The sequence below is a fragment of the Toxorhynchites rutilus genome, chromosome 2 (genome assembly GCF_029784135.1).
Source record: "Toxorhynchites rutilus septentrionalis strain SRP chromosome 2, ASM2978413v1, whole genome shotgun sequence".
NCBI classification, from domain to species: Eukaryota; Metazoa; Arthropoda; class Insecta; order Diptera; family Culicidae; genus Toxorhynchites; species Toxorhynchites rutilus.
The window spans coordinates 49,848,368-49,867,353 of record NC_073745.1 but is presented as its reverse complement, the minus strand read 5'-3'; the positions used below and the strand labels follow the sequence as shown (position 1 = coordinate 49,867,353).

The 18,986-nt window shown below is 37.7% G+C and overlaps 1 protein-coding gene across 5 annotated transcripts in view; it reads right to left on the bottom strand.

Moving 5' to 3' along the window:
• The window catches only part of LOC129771151 (phosphatase Herzog), a 178,004-nt gene that overhangs the window by 46,289 nt on the left and 112,729 nt on the right, over positions 1-18,986 (bottom strand). Inside the window, exon 3 of one of the 5 annotated variants that reach the window (XM_055774561.1) lies at positions 14,592-14,738. The exons of the other annotated variants lie outside the window; for them this stretch is intronic. Coding sequence (XP_055630536.1) covers positions 14,592-14,640 — 49 coding nt within the window. The 5' untranslated portion in view covers positions 14,641-14,738. The remainder of the gene's footprint in view (positions 1-14,591; positions 14,739-18,986) is intronic. 5 annotated transcript variants of the gene reach the window in all.

The window sequence follows — 18,986 nt, the reverse complement described above, 5'->3', positions numbered from 1 at the left end:
ACATGCAAGGCGTGAGTACTTTTACTCGTATCAATTTCTGTTCTGCTTTCGCATGGAACAGTCATGAAAAATTGTTTGCGTGTGAATGCGTCCAAGCGGAGGAATATTCGCATTTACGCATTCGACTTGGTGTTCCCGTGATGCAATCCAATTGGCGAATTTACGCAAAGCTGAATCAGCTCATGCGACACCTACATTAGAGATCAGAACCACTAAAGTGATGATGTTTGTTTATCCTACGTACTGAAAAGCAACATTCGGTCGTGATTATTCATTTTATTTCTAATTAGATTCATTTCAACCATTAAATGTCTTCAGTATATGGTAAGAAAGTTAGGGCTTTGTATATTTAGGATAATTTTAAAACGCGATTGGACCAAAATCATTGATAATATTCGAAAATTTTGAGCTTGATAATGGATACAGGTTATGAATATTGTGGATAATGGTGATGGAATCGATATCATATTAAGTTGGATTATATAATTGATAATAGAAAGGCCGATACAAGAAGGATTTGCAGCATTCTAGCGCAACACATGCTACTCATCGTGTATCTAGTTGAAAACAAATTATGTTACAACACTTATACCAAGCCATTCTTCAAACTACATACCACATTGTAAAATGGCGAATTTTATGCAAGGTTATATAGACTTTTTTTTGTGCTCCCTTGGCCGAGTGGTTAGCGTCATAACTAACATGCCGGGTGTTCGGGTTCGATTCCCGTTCTGGTCGGGGGAATTTTTCGTCAAAGAAATTTCCTCCGACTTGCACTGTGATCACGCGTATTCTAGAGCTTGCCACTCAGAATGCATTCAAGGCGTGTTATTTGGCATAGAAATCTCAACTAAGTACTAATAAAAATGACGCAAGTAATACTACGTTGAGACGGCGAAGTTCCTCTAGGAACGTTGAAGAAGAAGAAGAAGATATAGACTTTATTTCGTTCTCAACGTGACGTGGCGCACTCAGTTTCGTGCAAGTTTCTGTTCAACGTCTTGCTGGATTTAATGAATAATGAATTATTTCAGTTAAAATAAATTGATTGTTTATCAAGTAACAACCTTCAAAATCATGCTCCTTAGATAGAGAATTGAATCATTCATCTTTCCACATATTTTTTTTTCTTGATCGTGACAGATAAAAGTTATAGACTGAAACGTGAGCATGGGTCAATATAGGAAAATATACAGAATATTGAAAATCAAAAAACATTGTTCGTATGGAGTTAGCGGAGTAATTCGAGAGAGAAATATTTTACCTATTTTCCAGCCACAATTTTATTAATCGGAAAAGGGTCTGAGAAAAGTTATAGGCCTAGTTCTATGGAAGAAATGAATTATTTTAAAGAAAATTGAAAAAAGTCATTTGAAAGGACCGAAAACACATTCTCGTGATAGTATTCATTCGATATAGAATACTTTTATCCATATTCAGCCAGCGTGAATCAGCAAAGGGGTCCGAGCTCGGCTCTCTTGACCTTTTTACCAATTGATTAAGGGAATAAGTCACAATACAAGTGTCTTCTATAAACAAAAAACTAACACTTGCAAGGGTTAATTAACTAGATTTCGTTCTTGAAAGCGATTCCGCACGATCTCTAAATTATTCATTCATCGCTGCCTCTTCTTTCCTCGAAAATCAAAAAATAGATAGAAATAAGAGGGAGCTGAATCCGACGAATACAAATAATGTTTTAATAATTCATAATTCTTATCTAATCCCAACCGTTTTATTTGTTATCAGTATCTATCTGAAGATTAATCTGTATTCTTGCAGATTTTCAGACTTAATTAAACCGAGCTTCCATTACAGATTACTGATTTTTTAGGGTTTAACACAGAATTTTACTGGTTTTTCAAAAGCACGTTCCAACATTAGTTATATTAGTTATATTTTTTCAGTTCACCGCCTACTCTTCTTCTTCTTGGATGGCACTAACGTTCCCAGTGGAACATTCGCCTTCTCAACTTGGGTATTACTTGCGTTATATTTATTAGTAGTACCTAGTTGAGATTTCTATGTCGGATAACACGCCTCGAATGAATTCTGGAGTGGCATGCTCTAAAATACGCGTCACCACAGTGCAAGTCGGAAGAAATTTCTTTGACGAAAAATCCCCCGCACCGCCTACACTACCTCAAATTTTTCATTCGTCTGTTATATAATCTATAATCTATAATCAGACGACCGTTCTACCCTGGATCCCTCGAGTCAAGAGGGACGCACCACGTTAGGTGTGGGATGATGATCAATGGTTAGCTGCATTTCAATAAGAAGTAGGGGAACTACGGGTAATACGGACAGTGGGGATAATATGGACATAGTTACATTTTTAATTTCAGATTTCTGTAAATGAAAACACCTTCTACATGTCATTCTATATTTTTTAAGCAATGTGACAATGAATACTGATCAAAAGTGGAAAAAAACAAACAAAAACCGAAAATCATATATGATTACATGATTCCGCGTGTTTATTTTAAACGTACGAGTGGTAGGCGTCACACGCTATCATGCCGGGAGTTCGGATTCGATAACGGCATTGGATAACGGCATGTACATTAGGACAGCATGAGCCAGTTTTTGAAATCCGCGAACCACCAACCAGTTAGAAGCAATAAATCACCGACGATGAAGCTCGGATCCATTGATTTAGGTTTTACTACTACTCAGGAACAAGAACTGGAGGAGCATTTGCTGCAGCTAGGGAATCAATTCTACGCCATCACAATGCGAGATGTCAAAGAACTGGCATTTGAGCTGGCTGAACGAAACAACGTATCGAATCGGAACTAAAAATAACTACTCCAGATTTTGAGAGATTTTAGACCCACATAAACAGGGTTGCCAACTACAAATTTTAAAATCAGGAAGGATGAAAATAAAAATCAGGATAGCTCATAATGGGTTGTCCGAAAAGTTAATGTCGATTTTTGGGAAAACAAAAACATAATTTTCAATCAAATCACTATAATTTAATTTTATATCCATAGTTCTGTTTCACAATCTCTCGCCATCTTTCACACAGCTTAAATATCCTATCCACCAAGAACATGCTTGCTTCCTCGTCCAAAACTGCTGCGAGCCATACATGTGAGAAACAAGTTGCTTGGTAGGAGCTCATAATCCAGAATCCATTCCAAAACCCACCAGAAACAAAACATATCTTTCTTCGGGCGAAGACCGGATATGTGAAAGAATTAATAAACATGGTATAAATCCTCGCATAAGCGGAAATGTTAGTTTTTCGCCTAACCTTTTGATCGTTTATATTTTTTCCGAAAAATCTACAGCATCACTACATTTAATTGCAGAGAAATAAATATTCAAATTTTCACTGAATTCATCGTCCATGCTTTGAAATGAATCTTTACTCAACAAATGAGGAAAGCATATCAACAGTGGAAGACTTATTGAATTTTTCCTAATTTTTATGATATTTAGTACGGGTTTAGATATATTTACCATAGTCCCATCATTAAAGTTGATTCTACTTTGAATCAGACAAACAAACCACATCTAAAATCTATTTATATTGACTGTGGATTTAGAATTTTTCCCTTCAGTAATTTTACACTCCGGAACGTATTCCTACATTAATAACTCTGGGGATACATCTACATACACAACTTTATCTCGTTGTAATATCATAAATTAGTCGGACGTCTGGCTTCATGAAATTTTAAAGCACTGTTTTGGGAAGCCACGAAACAATTGAGGGTAGAGATAAAAAAAAATAAATACAGCTTTGCGCCTAGAGAATTTAAATTAATATAAGATACATACATGTGCGAACCGGAGAACTATCATGACAGGAAACTTTGACAAGGAAACCAGTATATTTATTATGAATAATGTAAAATGTATAAAAATCAGGAAAAATCAGGATCATTTCAGAAAAATCTGGATAAATTGAGTGTTCGTCAGGATATCAGGGAGTGTGCTAAAAAGTCTGGGAAATCCTGAAAAATCAGGAAGGTTGACATCTCTGCACGTAAATAATCATCCTTATAGATTCCGAAAATACGGTAAACTTTTCACGAATGTTTTCAAAACTCTGCACGTCAAATATAGATGTCCTTTCGCAGATGTTTGTGTGTAGTCTATGAACAAACCTAAACATTTAGTACTTTAGACAACACTGTTCTTGTTATTTTTACTAGACTGAACTGTTTGAAAATAGCATCGCTCTGTCTTACCCCGTCATGGTCCGTTTTACCCCGCCAGCAAAATAGAAAGTATTTTTTTATCGTTTCAAATATTAATGAAAAAACGCAAAAAAAAGTTATATAATCAACAGTTACACAGTTTTAGCAGTTCATTTTTTTTCTCTATGGTTCTATAGCTCTCACACGGCTCTTATAGGACACTGAACCGAAAAAATAATATGTAAATTAGCCATTTTCGTGGTATACAAATCTCTAGCAAGCCCCATTGCCATCGACGAAAAAAGTTCCGTTCGAACGTTCGTAGTGAGAAAAGATTTTGTCAATCTTAGACAATTCTCCCCTACCGTTCGGTACAAGACTGCCAAGGATGGAAAAGAAACAACTAAGTCGACGTATTGATGACTAGACCCCTGTCTCCTGCGATAGTGCACGTGTTATGCCATACATACAGTTTTCGCAGGAGTTTTTTCTCCAGGAAAGAGGAATTTGGTGGCTGGGGGTGGATAATTCTTATGAATTTCTGGATCTTTCAAGAGGGTGAGGTTTCCAAAATAAGGAAAAATGTTGTAAATTTAATGCTCATGGAAAGACATTTATTCAGAAATGTCGTTACCCCTCCACAGAGCTATATGAAGAAAAAACCATCCATGGTTAAACAGTATTTTTTCACAAAAATTCGTCAACTTTCAACCATTTTCGCTTTTTTCTTGTTGAACCAACGACCAATTTTGTCGTTTATGAGAATAATTTACATCGCAAATACTCACCATCGCATCGCTTCCGCTGTGAAATGAATTTCACACCTCCGGCGAATATCGCGAGTGGTCCCGTTTGCAACGGTAGCAACGAGCTTCAGAGATAATATCGGTGAGACAGTATCAAGCATATTTGAGTGCATGTCTTCTTCCACCAAAAACACGTACGAAAAAAAGAGAGTACCGCCTTCTCAATTTTGTGCCACGAGACAACAAAAAGAAGGACGATGTTTCCGATACCAATTTCCGAAACTTTCAAATTATCGCTCATTAGCAATCCAATTGGCACCACATGTGTGCACGTATGGCCTGCCCTCGAATGCGTTAGAAGTCAGCAGTCACAAGAGTCAAACCGAGGAGTGTTCGTTCCTGGAAACACCACACACATTTTATTAGTGGGTGAGGTGAATATAAAAACATAATAAAAGTCTTTCCCAATCGAATAAACGAAATTGTCGTTCTCCGTCCGAATTGTGATCAGCTGATTTGGGGGAATGGGAAAATAATAAAGTTTGCCTTACCGTTGAACACGTCGGGTTCCCTTCTCAATTCAGGCAGCAATATATGACGAAGGTCTTTGACCTTCACCGCTCCCTCCGTCTTACGACTTATGGCATCCCTCCCTCACAGCACTTTCCTCCCATTTGACGACGGAACAACAATTTGTCAAACATCGAACACGGCGCGGAGTCCGCTGTCATTTTCCACCCGGCGGCTGCCAATCATTCGGTTCGAAACTGGAGCGTAACCCCGTTTCGTTCACGTCACACGTTGAGAGGGCGCTGATCTACTGGAGACGTTCCGCGCCACGTCCCGAGCGCCAACGCCATATTGTCGGTGAAAGAACTGAAAAAATTATTCTCCTGGAAGATTGAGAACGTTGTGTTGTAGCTTTGTATCAGCCAAATGCACTGACTGACTGACGATGGGGGTACAATATGGTGCCTAGTTGGGCCAACCATAGCGACACATAGCAGAACCATTGTGTTTGTCGTCGGCGAATACGCTGCAGTGGCATTAGGCCAAAACCAGCAGTAGTAGCAGCACCACTTGCTTAATTCTCTTTGTCTCAGGCGTGTGTTCTTATGGGTGTATGCCTGGGAGCGTTGGTTTATATCTGGTTCGTGTCAATGTACCTAAAATCGCTGGAGACTGTAGACTTGCTCCGGATTCACATGCAGCAGCAGCAGTAGTTGGCATGGAATTGCACTTAAAGCATTGACTTTTTGTTGTTTGTATTCGGGGAGTTATATGGCTGCAAACGCTTCGTCTATGTGCCCTTGCAGAACTTGCCACTTTATTAAATGAGACTTTTGTTTAAATCGATAGTAGTGTTCGCGGTGACCATGCCTGAAGTGAGAATTCGAAGACCGCCGGAATACACTTCCACGACTACTCATACGTTCTCATTCCCCGAAAAAAATTTCCCACCCATGATTTTTTGAGTTTGAGAACAGCCAAGGCGGAAGAAGCTGACGAACAGCGTTGATGTGACGACAATTCGTACTTCTTCGCCGATTTTTTGAATGATTATATAGCTTTGGCAAAAGGGAGCCTTGTCTTGAAAACTATGTTATTCCTCTTCTATAATATTTTTTTTTCCTCACAAATGTTCACGCCCAGTTGGTTTAATAGGATGCAATAATATTCTGTGTTTGTTGCTTGACCAGTTTAACGGTTGTAGTTTATTGTGAGTTTTTGTAATGCTGTCAGTGTCCCCTGTCAATAAAAATATAGCGCCATCTATCTTCATCCGAGTAAACTATGAAAAACAAATACAATCAATAATTACGAAAACAAAATCCAAATTTTTCGCAAGTGTAATATTTTTTCGAAGAATACTAACTCATCAACTTCAATTTGATATGTCGATCATCTCAATTGGTTCATTGGTTCGAACGTTATTAATTAAAAAAAAGGCATTCTTAGAAAAAAAACTGATGTTTCGGACCATCGGTTAACTTTGAAAATATCATAACTCAAAAATGAAAAAAAACGCCTCTCTGGTTTGGCCTTGTTATGTGACAAAACCTCAACTTTCAAAAAAAAATATATAAAAAAAACTAGCTGACCCGGCAAACATTGTTCTGTCATCATTTTTTTTTCTAGTGCATAACAGTTCGGCTGAAAAATTCATAAGGTTGACGCCTGGATGGCGCCTCTCGCAAAAATCTACTTGACTATCACAAAGCACCATCATTCAAAGGATACGTGCCAAAATTTGACAGCAATCGGTCGATTGGTTCGTGAGTTACAGCATTGAGAGTGAAGCAACTTTTGTTATTCAGCAATTTTTTTTATTTTTTCATACAAAATAGAAGTCATGCAGAAAAATTTAAAAAAGGGCCCAAGATGGTAAAACTATTTTTGACAAACTTTGTGGAACATCGAATTTTTAGGAATTTTTGAAACTTGGAATTTTTGTATGTTTACAATCATTTTTAGCCACAAATTATGAATCCTGATGTGATTAAAAACAAAAAAGTTTATTATCAATCTCCTTCTAAATGTAGCCATTCTCGAAATATTTAACAAAATTTTTGTAATTTATTGTCTTTTTTATAGTAAATAATCCCTTTTAATATGTTTGTCGTGTTATACCGTCATGTTCATGAAATTTTATGAATTTGCTTATAACTTCCAACAACTTTTCCAAATATATCAGCATGGTTCATTTTTGGACTCAAGCGTAACTTTTGAAAAGGGCGTATCGATTTGAGTAAGGGAAATCTTTGATAATTTATATCTCAAAAAATATGCGTCGTACCGAAATAGTGTGTTAGAAAGAGTTATAGAGTATTGTTGGCTTAATTTGAAAAAAAAATAAACACTGAGAAGAAAAATTACTCTTTCTTTTGTTTACAAAATAAAATTTTAATTTGCGATATCAAAAAATATGTATTTTATTATATTTTTTTTCTATTTTTTCATATAAAATAGAAGTCATGTAAAAAAATTAAAAAATGGGCCCAAGATGGTAAAACTATTTTTGACGAACTTTGTGGAACATCGAATTTTTAGGAATTTTTGAAACTTCGAATTTTTGTATGTTAGCTGTCATTTTTAATCACAAATTATGAATCCTGATGTCATTTAAAACAAAAAAAGGTTATTATCAATCTCCTTCTAAATGTAGCCATTCTCGAAATATTTAAAAAAAATATTTGTAATTTATTGTCTTTTTGATAGTAAATAGGCCCTTTAAATATGTTTGTCGTGTTATACCATCATGTTCATGAGATTTTATGAATTCGCTTATAATTCCCACGAACTTTTCCAAGTACATCGTTATGGTAAAGACATATGTAAAGTAGTTACGTTACGAAACATTCGAAGACATGTGGGTTAATACAAAACGTAGCGAAACTAAGAAATCTTTTTTTATCTTAATACAAACTTCAATCAATCCAAAAAATTGTTGGAAATTAAAAGAAAATTCATAAAATTTCATGAACATGGCGGTATAACACGACAAACATATTAAAAGAGATTATTTACTATAAAAAAGATTATAAATTAGAAATATTTTATTAAATATCTCGAGAATGGTTGCATTTAGAAGGAGATTGATAATAACCTTTTTTGTTTTAAATCACATCAGAATTCATAATTTATGGCTAAGAATGATTGCTAACCTACAAAAATTCGAAGTTTCGAAAATTCCTAAAAATTCGATGTTGCACATATTTCGTCAAAAATAGTTTTACCATCTTGGGCCCATTTTTTTAATTTTCTACATGACTTCTATTTTATATGATAAAAAAGAAAAAATATAAAAAAATACATATTTTTTTATATTGCAAATTAAAATTTTATTTTGTAAATAAAAAAAAATACTAATTTTTCTTCTCAGTGTATTTTTTTTTTTCAAATTAAGTCAACAATACTCTATAACTCTTTCTAACACACTATTTCGGTACGACGCATATTTTTTGAGATATAAATTATCAAAGATTTCTCTTAATCAAATCGATACGCCCTTTTCAAAAGTTACGCTTGAGTCAAAAAATGAACCATGATGATGTATTTGGAAAAGTTTTTGGAAGTTATAAGCAAATTCATAAAATTTCATGAACATGACGGTATAACACGAGAAACATGTTAAAAGGGATTATTTACTATAAAAAAGACAATAAATTACAAATATTTTTAAATATTTCGAGGATGGCTACATTTAGAAGGAGATTGATAATAACCTTTTTTGTTTTAAATCACATCAGGATTCATAATTTGTGGCTAAAAATGATTGTTAACATACAAAAATTCGAAGTTTCGAAAATTCCTAAAAATTCGATGTTCCACAAAGTTCGTCAAAAATAGTTTTACCATATTGGGCCCATTTTTTAAATTTTCTGCATGACTTCTATTTTGTATGAAAAAATAAAAAATATGTATTTTGGATATTGCAAATTGAATTTTTATTTTGTAAATAAAAAAAAGAGTATTAATTTTTTTTCTCAGTGTACATTTTTGTCCATATTCAACCATCAATACTCTATAACTCTTTCTAAGACACTATTTCGGTACGACTCATAGTTTCTGAGATATAAATTATCAAAGATTTCTCCTACTCAAATCGATACGCCCTTTTCAAAAGTTACGCTTGAGTCAAAAAATTTCCAATTTCTGTGGAAAACTCATATTTCCTCTGACCCAAACGGAATACACACTTTCATTCGAATCAAAAATACTCATGTTTCGTCATTTGTCGATCTCATTTGGAATTACTCTATTGTGAAAGAAAACGGAAAATCCGAATTTCGTGTATTGATGGCAAAATTGCAAATTGGGTTTCGAATTGCTTCCTCATCCACCGTATTCTCCAGATCTGGCCCCCATCGACCATTTTCTGTTCGCAGACCTGAAGAGAATGTTCGCTGGCAAGAAATTTAAGAGCGATGATGAAGTAATTACCTAAACTGAGGCATATTTTGCGGATAAACCGAAAGAGTACTATAAAAATAGTATCGAAAAGTTGCAAGATCGCTATAATCGCTGTATCGCCTTCGAAGGCAATTATATTGAATAATAAAATTGAATTTTGCAAAAAACTTTTCAGCAGAACTGTTATTTTGGTTGTTAAATAAAAATAACTATCGTATCGTAAGTGTGTTTGAATGTTTTAACGATCTGTAAAATTATTATATCGATTGTGATTGTGATAGAACGAACGAAAAAGATTTAGGAAACATTATCCATTATTTAAATCATTATCGAATACAATTTCGTTCAAGACTTTTCCTTACTTGCAGAGAATTTGTTACTGTTAGTAACATATAACACATTTTTAATACAAGAGATCTAATTTTCATTTATAGTTTTTGTTTTAAAAACATAGCAGGGTTGCTACATTTGCCCAACTCGGTTGAGGTTGAGTCCAATGGATTACAGAATGCAGAATCGTGGATTTGGAAACTCCGAGAAAATAACACTATGCTATGGGCGTATTTTTTACTCTAACTAAACTGAAAATATGTCTATGAGATAATCGTTTGCCATTCAAACAAATACAGCCAGTCAGTGGGATCGTATATGTGAAACGTTGCAATGAAGCTTATTAAAGATTTTATTTTTGTTTCAACACACGTGCGTTATGTCCCGACAATGCATTGCGTTTTGGCCTGACAATAGCAAAGGCTGTGTCGGCATTACTCATGATAGCGTATAGCAAGTGAATGTGTTCTTCCTCACGCCGCTCCTGTTTGTTGTGCCGTGGGAATCACAGACGTTCGTTCTCTACCTTCACGAATATGTCGATCATGAATTGTAGGCACAGCGCTGTGTCGATACATATAACACCCATCGAGCTCTCTACATTCTTTTATTTATTTCATCTCTTATAACCGCATCCTCATAAATATTAAATCAAAATGAGAAATTGTGTCCATAACAAAGTACCTACAGTACCGTTTTTAAATGAATATGGATGATTTTTCGTCAAGGAATTTTCTTCAGACTTGCATACATACTCTAAAACTTGTCACTCAGAATACATTCAATGCCTGTTGCCAGTCATACAGCTCGCAGCGACCACACGGCAGCGAGGTTTACCAAATTACCATTCTTTAGGCCAATCGTTTTGTTTAGTTTTCCACATTAGTCTTTTTAAAGGCCAGAGGCGAATAAGCTGAGAAATTTTAAAGCCTCTATAATCCATTCATCAATGTTCAAGTCACAGTCTCGCTCCAGCTAGTAGGTAGCCGTTTTTCTCAATGCCAATGTCAGACACAACTGTTTTGCTCGATACAAAGAAAGAATGGAAGATAAATATCGCACAGCCTGGGTTTAAGTTTAAAATTTAGGAAATGAGAGCTTTACGTTTGTGATGCAAAGATTTGAGCATTATAACCTCATTGGCGTGTTTTTTTAATATAATGTGCTGAAATAATACATAAGGTCTGATAAACAGCATTTCCATGAACAAATTTCTATCGGGAAAATCACTACGTCCAAACCTTAACTCTGTCGGAAAAATATATAGTCCTATCTTTACTAATTTCACACTATCCTGAATAAAGGTAGTCCGAAAAGTCGGCATCGTAGTCGTTGAAATAAATCGGCATTCCGTTTTATTAAAAAAATGTTCTCCCAATTGCGCTGCTTCATCCTCCGCGGCCGGGTGTTGAATTTGATCAAAAATTGAAAAGTTCACGAAGTGACGAATCACGAATCACAAAAAACCGCATTTTTAGGAGAACCCCAATTTTTTCGCATGCCATGACATATTTTGGATGGCTTGTTTTTGAGATAGCTTGTAGACATTAAATCTTATGTTTTGCCTTAACAATACCACTTATCTCCATCAATGAAATGTAAGTGGACAGGATCAATTGAGACGCCAGAAAACAGTAATTATATCATGCATATCCATTAGTTAACTGGAGCCGGACTGATCTAGTAAAGTCCGATTATCGATTGCGATCGAACCCAATCTTTCAATTAGAATGGAAGTTGCTAAGACATAAAATATTGGCTTCTTGACCGAAAAAATATAGAATCAAATGAAACTGACGTTCGGATGTTTATCTCGTTTGTTTCGAGAAAAGTCTTAACGAACTGTTGATTACCCTTGCGGTCGTTTGTCTGCTCTCAACCACCACAGCAAAGAAGTAGACTAATCTTGTACTTTGTGCAACAATATATCAGCTCACACTTTTTTTTATCCCTTTTGTTTTATTTTTTAGGCTCATTAGTATTTTAGCTGTAACAGAGCCGAATTTTAATCGTGTACATGTCACATGTTTATCATATCTATAATTAGCACATTACACAGTTGCCATTATTCGGCGTTAGAGTATTCCCTTCTATACCATTGCATAAGGTACACATTTACACAGTAGCCATTTAGGCGTAAGAGTTTTTTCTTCTGTTCTTTCATTATCCAGTTAGACCGGACAGCAGAGACAGTTGATTGATCATTGTTGAGTTATTTATAGAACAGCAGCCCGATGTGTCTTGCAGAGCAGAGCAGTTGTATGGATGAATCGATCTTATTTCGACCGTGGATCGATCTCCATCGCTGTTGATTGTTGCGTGGACGTAGTTATTCTGTAAACAACACAAAGATGGTCAATGGGGGCCCTGAGTTTTGAACTCACGATCGATCGCTTACTAAGCGAACGCGCAACCAATATGGCTACGGAGACCTCCCAGCTCACACTTGTTCTAAAAGAATTTTAATGTCTAGTGGATCTATTCATGAATCCAAACGGTGCTCCTATGGATAATACATAACGGTACTCAGTATGAAATTGTCACCCATGCTTGAGGATAGTGATTGATAGAAGTTTATGGTTGCATCTTTTCATATTACAATTATTTCCAGTTGATTAATTGTTATGAGCAATTAGGACAGTAAGATGAATAATTAATTTCTGTCCATTTGTGTCGGATAGAAATGTGATTCATTCACTCATAGTAATAAATAATTATGACTTTTCCTTACAAAATTCCGCGATTATTCCATATTTTCTCTGTTTAATTTTTGTATAAGGGGTGATGCATGATTTTTCATGCAATCAACTATGATAAAGGGTGTGTCACATCAAATTGCATCACGGAAAAAAACGCTGTAGAAATTCGCCCAGTAGACCGATCCTTTTGAAAATTTTAGACAGTAAAATAAAAACTATTAAACAACTTTTTGCATTTTCTTTTTATTCATACTTCGAGCCCAAGCCCGTATGCTCGCACCTTCCTCTTTACCCCGTCCATAAGGTTCTGTACAACGTCAGGTTGTAGTTTTTTTTAACAGAAATCTATTTTCTCTTGAAGTCCGCCTCCGATTTGACAACTTTTGGGTTCTTCCGGAGGGCCTGCTTCATAATCGCCCAATATTTCTCTATTGGGCGAAGCTCCGGCGCGTTGGGCGGGTTCATTTCCTTTGGCACGAAGGTGACCCCGTTGGCTTCGTACCACTCCAACACGTCCTTTGAATAGTGGCACGAAGCGAGATCCGGCCAGAAGATGGTCGGGCCCTCGTGCTGCTTCAATAGTGGTAGTAAGCGCTTCTGTAGGCACTCCTTAAGGTAAACCTGCCCGTTTACCGTGCCGGTCATCACGAAGGGGGCGCTCCGCTTTCCGCAAGAGCAGATCGCTTGCCACACCATGTACTTTTTGGCAAACTTGGATAGTTTCTGTTTGCGAATCTCCTCCGGAACGCTGAATTTGCCCTCTGCGGAGAAGAACAACAGGCTCGGCAGCTGACGAAAGTCCGCTTTGACGTAGGTTTCGTCGTCCATTACCAGGCAATGCGGCTTCGTCAGCATTTCGGTGTACAGCTTTCGGGCTCGCGTCTTCCCCACCATGTTTTGCCTTTCGTCGCGGTTAGGAGCCTTCTGAACCTTGTATGTACGCAGGCCCTCCCGCTGCTTGGTCCGCTGGACGAATGAACTTGACAAATTCAGCTTATTGGCGACATCCCGGACCGAACTTCTCGGATCACGTCTAAACTGCTTAACTACGCGCTTGTGATCTTTTTCACTGACGGAGCATCCATTTTTGCCGTTCTTCACCTTCCGGTCGATGGTTAGATTCTCGAAGTATCGTTTTAGTACTCTGCTGACCGTGGATTGGACGATTCCCAGCATCTTACCGATGTCCCGATGTGACAACTCCGGATTCTCGAAATGAGTGCACAGGATTAATTCACGACGCTCTTTTTCGTTCGACGACATTTTTCCAAATTTTTTCCAAATTGACAGTGAAGCATGGCCAACGTGATCTATACACTCTTATCTGATTATAAGCGAAAGCTGAAGATATAATTCCTAAAAATTAAATTTCTACAGCGTTTTTTCCGTGGTGCAATTTGATATGACACACCCTTTATTGCCACTTAAGAGTTCGCTCCTTAGGTCGTAAATACACCGTGTAACCTGTGCTATAATCCCCGTTTATTTTTCGTACCGCCTTTCCCCGACTTTCATTGCAAACAGAGTCATCACATCACATGGTTTTGAATACCTTTTAAAAATGAAAAATGATACCACTCGGAGAAATCGCAGACCCACATAAAAAAATACGATAAAAAAAAGTCCGAGCTTATTCAGCGACGAATTATTCATCATAACGGCCCCAAAGTTATACCATAACTTTTTTTTCGCCGCTTCAAACAAAAAAGGTAACAAGTCAAACGGTCCCAACAAAAAGGTTAGCTTACATGCCGCTCCTCGTAAAAATGCGTTTGCGTACATCTTAAAGCGAAACATCTTGCTTAATTTTTCCTAACTTTCCGTCGCAGGCTGACTTTCCACGTGTTTCTTCCTGTTTTTAATCGGTTGATTTCACTGCCGGTGTATATACGAACCTGAAAAAAGGGAAAAAAAAGAAAGATCGTTAGTAAATAAAGCACCGGCGTCGTTAATATTTTATAATAGCGCTGATATAAACACCATGACTCGACGTCGCCCAAGCGGCAGCGTCAGAGATGTTATGCAATTTTTACGCATTCCATTAGCGCTTTATGCTCGCGTGGGAGGTAGGTGACCAAAGTGCGCCCGACTTTTCCTTTTTCGGCAGGCTAATTTCCTGCGCTTGTTTCTGCAGTGCACCACCACCAGCATCCGTTTTTCTTTTTCTTGCTTCTAGTGTGAGAGGTCCTAGTAGAGGGAGGTCAATTTCATCATCCATGCAATATAATTTTCATAAATTGTATTGCTGGAAACTTTATCGTAACACATTAAAAATGATGCTGCTTACCAGGAATGCCCCGCAACCGCTATTATCAGTAGGCAAATTACGCGATAATGAGCTAATTTTCCAGGTACTCAAGCACACGCACAACTTCTAGCCTCAATGAATATAATCGTATTTTGATAAAAAAAAACCGACGGGTGGAAGCAGGTGTTGCAATTTTACATTTGCGATGATTTGTTTTCTTCCAGCACCAAACAAGAGAGACGACAGTAGCAAAATTAATTAAATTTTCTCGGATTCTATTTTGTTTTCTGTTGTATCCTGTTCTGGGAAATACTGGTAAGAGACGACATTGCACATAATATTGCTTTTTTCGACCCGTCGCGCCAAGGAAATTAGCTTCAGGGACCCACTGTATCACAATTTCAAACTTTCAGGTAATCAATCATTCCCAATTCCTACCATTCTCCCAGTGGGTGGGTAGAGGATGAAGTAAACGAGTCCCCATTTCTAGCCTGGGTCCTTCACTTACTTTGTACGGGCATACACATATATCATCAACGATGTGACTGACAGCAGCCGGTGGCTTTGATATGATCATGATTTACACCGGAGATGAACTCATATCTACATATCCAGCGATTCTCGCGAGAGCGCGATGAATTATGGCGAAGTTAGGAAGTGATTTACTAGGGGATCCCAGATTTTTTTTTTTATTTAAATCGTTTATTTTTACAGGCTCAGTTACATAGGTTTAAAGGAGCCGAACTTCTTACTGTATTGTTACTAGTATATATACATTTTTCCTTAATTCTAATGTTAATAATATAGGAAACCGATTACTCGCGGTCAACTCGAGTTTAGAAGAGTGACATATTTTCTTCAGGAAAAGGAGAGGATATGAGGATATGTTGACAATGATCACACTCATCACACTCAATTCTTAAACCTATCTTATATCTAATATGTATTTACATTTCATCTTATTCTTAAGAAGGGATCCGATCTCTCACAAAGGAAAAGGAAAAGAAAAAAACTAAGGGTATAAGGACAATCACACACGAAGATCGATAGCTTTAAGGAAACCATATATTTGGGACATGTAATCAAGGTCTAACCGAGCCAACACGTCTCTCACCGGCACCATGGGCTGCCTTCCTCGGGCCCGAAGGGTGACTACTAAATTCGATCTGGCGACAAGATACAGCTCGCACGACCAAACAACGTGCTCGATGTCGTGGTAACCTTGGCCACAAACACAAAGATTGTTGTCGGCAAGATTAATACGAAAGAGTAGCGCATCACGAACAGTGATTGGACATGAGTCGGGAGAAGGTGCGAATAAAGTCCCGACTCAAGTCCAGACTTTTGAACCATGGTTTGAGGCTAACCTTAGGGATAATCGAGTGGAGCTACCGGCCCAATTCAACTTCGTTCCATTTGCGTTGCCAGTTAACTATGGTATTTTTGCGGACTAAAGAATAAAATTCATTGAAGGCGATTTGACGCTGATAAATATCGCCTTCAATTGCACCTACCTTTGCTAATGAGTCAGCCCTCTCATTACCCAGAATTGAGCAATGTGAAGGGACCCAGACAAAGGTAATGACATAACAGCGTCTGGATAAAGCACTCAAAATTTCTCGTATTCTCTCAAGGAAGTACGGCGAGTGCTTTTCCGGCCTCACTGAACGGATAGCTTCGACAGAGCTAAGACTATCCGTTACAATGTAATAGTGTTCAACAGGTCGTGAGGCGACGCTGTCCAGCGCCCAGTGTATCGCTGCCAATTCAGCAATATACACTGAGCAAGGATTCTGAAGACTGTGTGAGGTGCTAAAAATTTCGTTGAACACTCCAAATCCTGTGGACTCATTCATAGAGGACCCATCAGTAAAGTACATATTATCACAATTGATATCCCCATACTTTGCATCGAAGATCGTTGGAACGATCCTCGATCGAAGATAATCTGATGTTCCATGGATATCCTGCTTCATGGACAGATCAAAATGCACAGAGGAATTGATGTAGTCAGGAAAACAAACACGGTTGGGAATATACGAAGAAGGATTAACCTGCATGGAGACAATTCATGATATGAGCTCATGAATCCAGAATGAAAATTTAGCTCGATCAGCTGCTCAAAATTTCCGATCACCAATGGGTTCATAACCTTACACCGGATGAGAAACTGCCATACTCCATCACTGAGAGAATAGTTGTTCGATACATCTTCGGGAAGAGGTCCCCACCAGGTGCCGGTAATTGTACGGAGAAAGTTTATTCTTTGTTGACATTTTTTACTCAGATACCTAATATGGGCCCCCCAAGTACATTTAGAGTCGAACCAGACCCCAAGATACTTGAATGACATAGCATGAGTGATCGGTTTACCCAAAAGTTGAAGCTTTGGTTTTGCTGGTTTATGCTTCCTAGAAAAAACCACCATCTCTGTTTTCTCCGTGGAGAATTCGATCCCTAGCCCAATGGCCTAGGTTGAAAAATTGTTCAAAGTATCTTGTAAGGATTCTTGCAGGTCGGATTCGTTTGATCCTACGACAGACACCACTCCATCATCTGCAAGTTGTCTTAGGCTGCAATTTTGTGTAAGGCAATTGTCAATGTCGCTTACGTAGAAGTTGTACAAAAGGGGGCTTAAACATGAGCCCTGGGAGAGTCCCATGTAAGAGACCCGACTTACTGCCGAATCTCCGTGAGAAAAGTTCAAATGTTTCTCACAAAGCAAGTTATATAACATATTATTCAATAGAGGCGACAGATCCCGAGAGTGTAATTTGTCTGACAAAACCTCTATTGAAACAGAATCAAAGGCCCCCTTTATGTCCAAGAATACTGAAGCCATTTGTTTTTTTTCGGCGTAAGCCATTTGAATTTCTGAAGAAAGCAACGCAAGACAATCATTCGTCCCCTTGCCCCTGCGGAACCCATATTGTGTATCTGAGAGTAGGCCATTCATTTCAACCCATCGATCAAGGCGAAACAAGATAATTTTCTCCAACAATTTCCGTATACAAGACAGCATTGCTATTGGGCGGTACGAATTGAAGTCGGACGCGGGTTTTCCGGGTTTTTGAATAGCTATAACTCGTACTGGTCTGCAATCATCTGGAACAATATTATGCTCCAGAAACCGATTGAATAAATTCAACAAGCGATGTTTCGCCACATCAGGGAGATTTTTCAGCAAGTTGAACTTAATTCTATCCGATCCCGGAGCAGAATTGTTACATGAAATGAGAGCAAGAGAGAATTCTACCATCGAAAACTCGGAATCAAGATCGCACCTATCTTGTGGTATATCTCGAATAATTCTTTGCACTGGAGCGGAATCGGGACAAACCTTTCGTGCAAAATTAAAAATCCATCGATGTGAATATTCCTCGCTTTCATTGGATGAAGAGCAATTTCTCATGTTTCGAGCCACTTTCCATAATTTTTTCATTGACGTTTCTCGTGATAAACCTCCCACGAAATTTCGCCAATAAGCACGTTTTTTCCCTTTGATCAAGTTTTTAAATTGATTTTCAAGGTCCAAATACTTTTGAAAATTCTCAATGGTTCCACGTTTCCGAAAAGCTTTAAATGCATTCGATTTATCTCCATAAAGCTTGGAACACTGGCCATCCCACCATGGATTGGGAGGCCTTCGACGAATAGTGGAACCTGGGATGGGTTTCGTTTGAGCGCGAACCGCGCTGTTATATATCAAACGAGAAATGAAGTTGTACTCCTCCAATGGAGGCAAACCATCTCTGGAATTGATGGCTAGAGCAATCGCGTCCGCATATTTTTTCCAGTCAATGTGTCTTGTGAGGTCGTATGCCATGTTTATTGATTCAGAAGAATTCAACCCATTGGTGATAGAAATTTTGATTGGCAAATGGTCACTACCGTT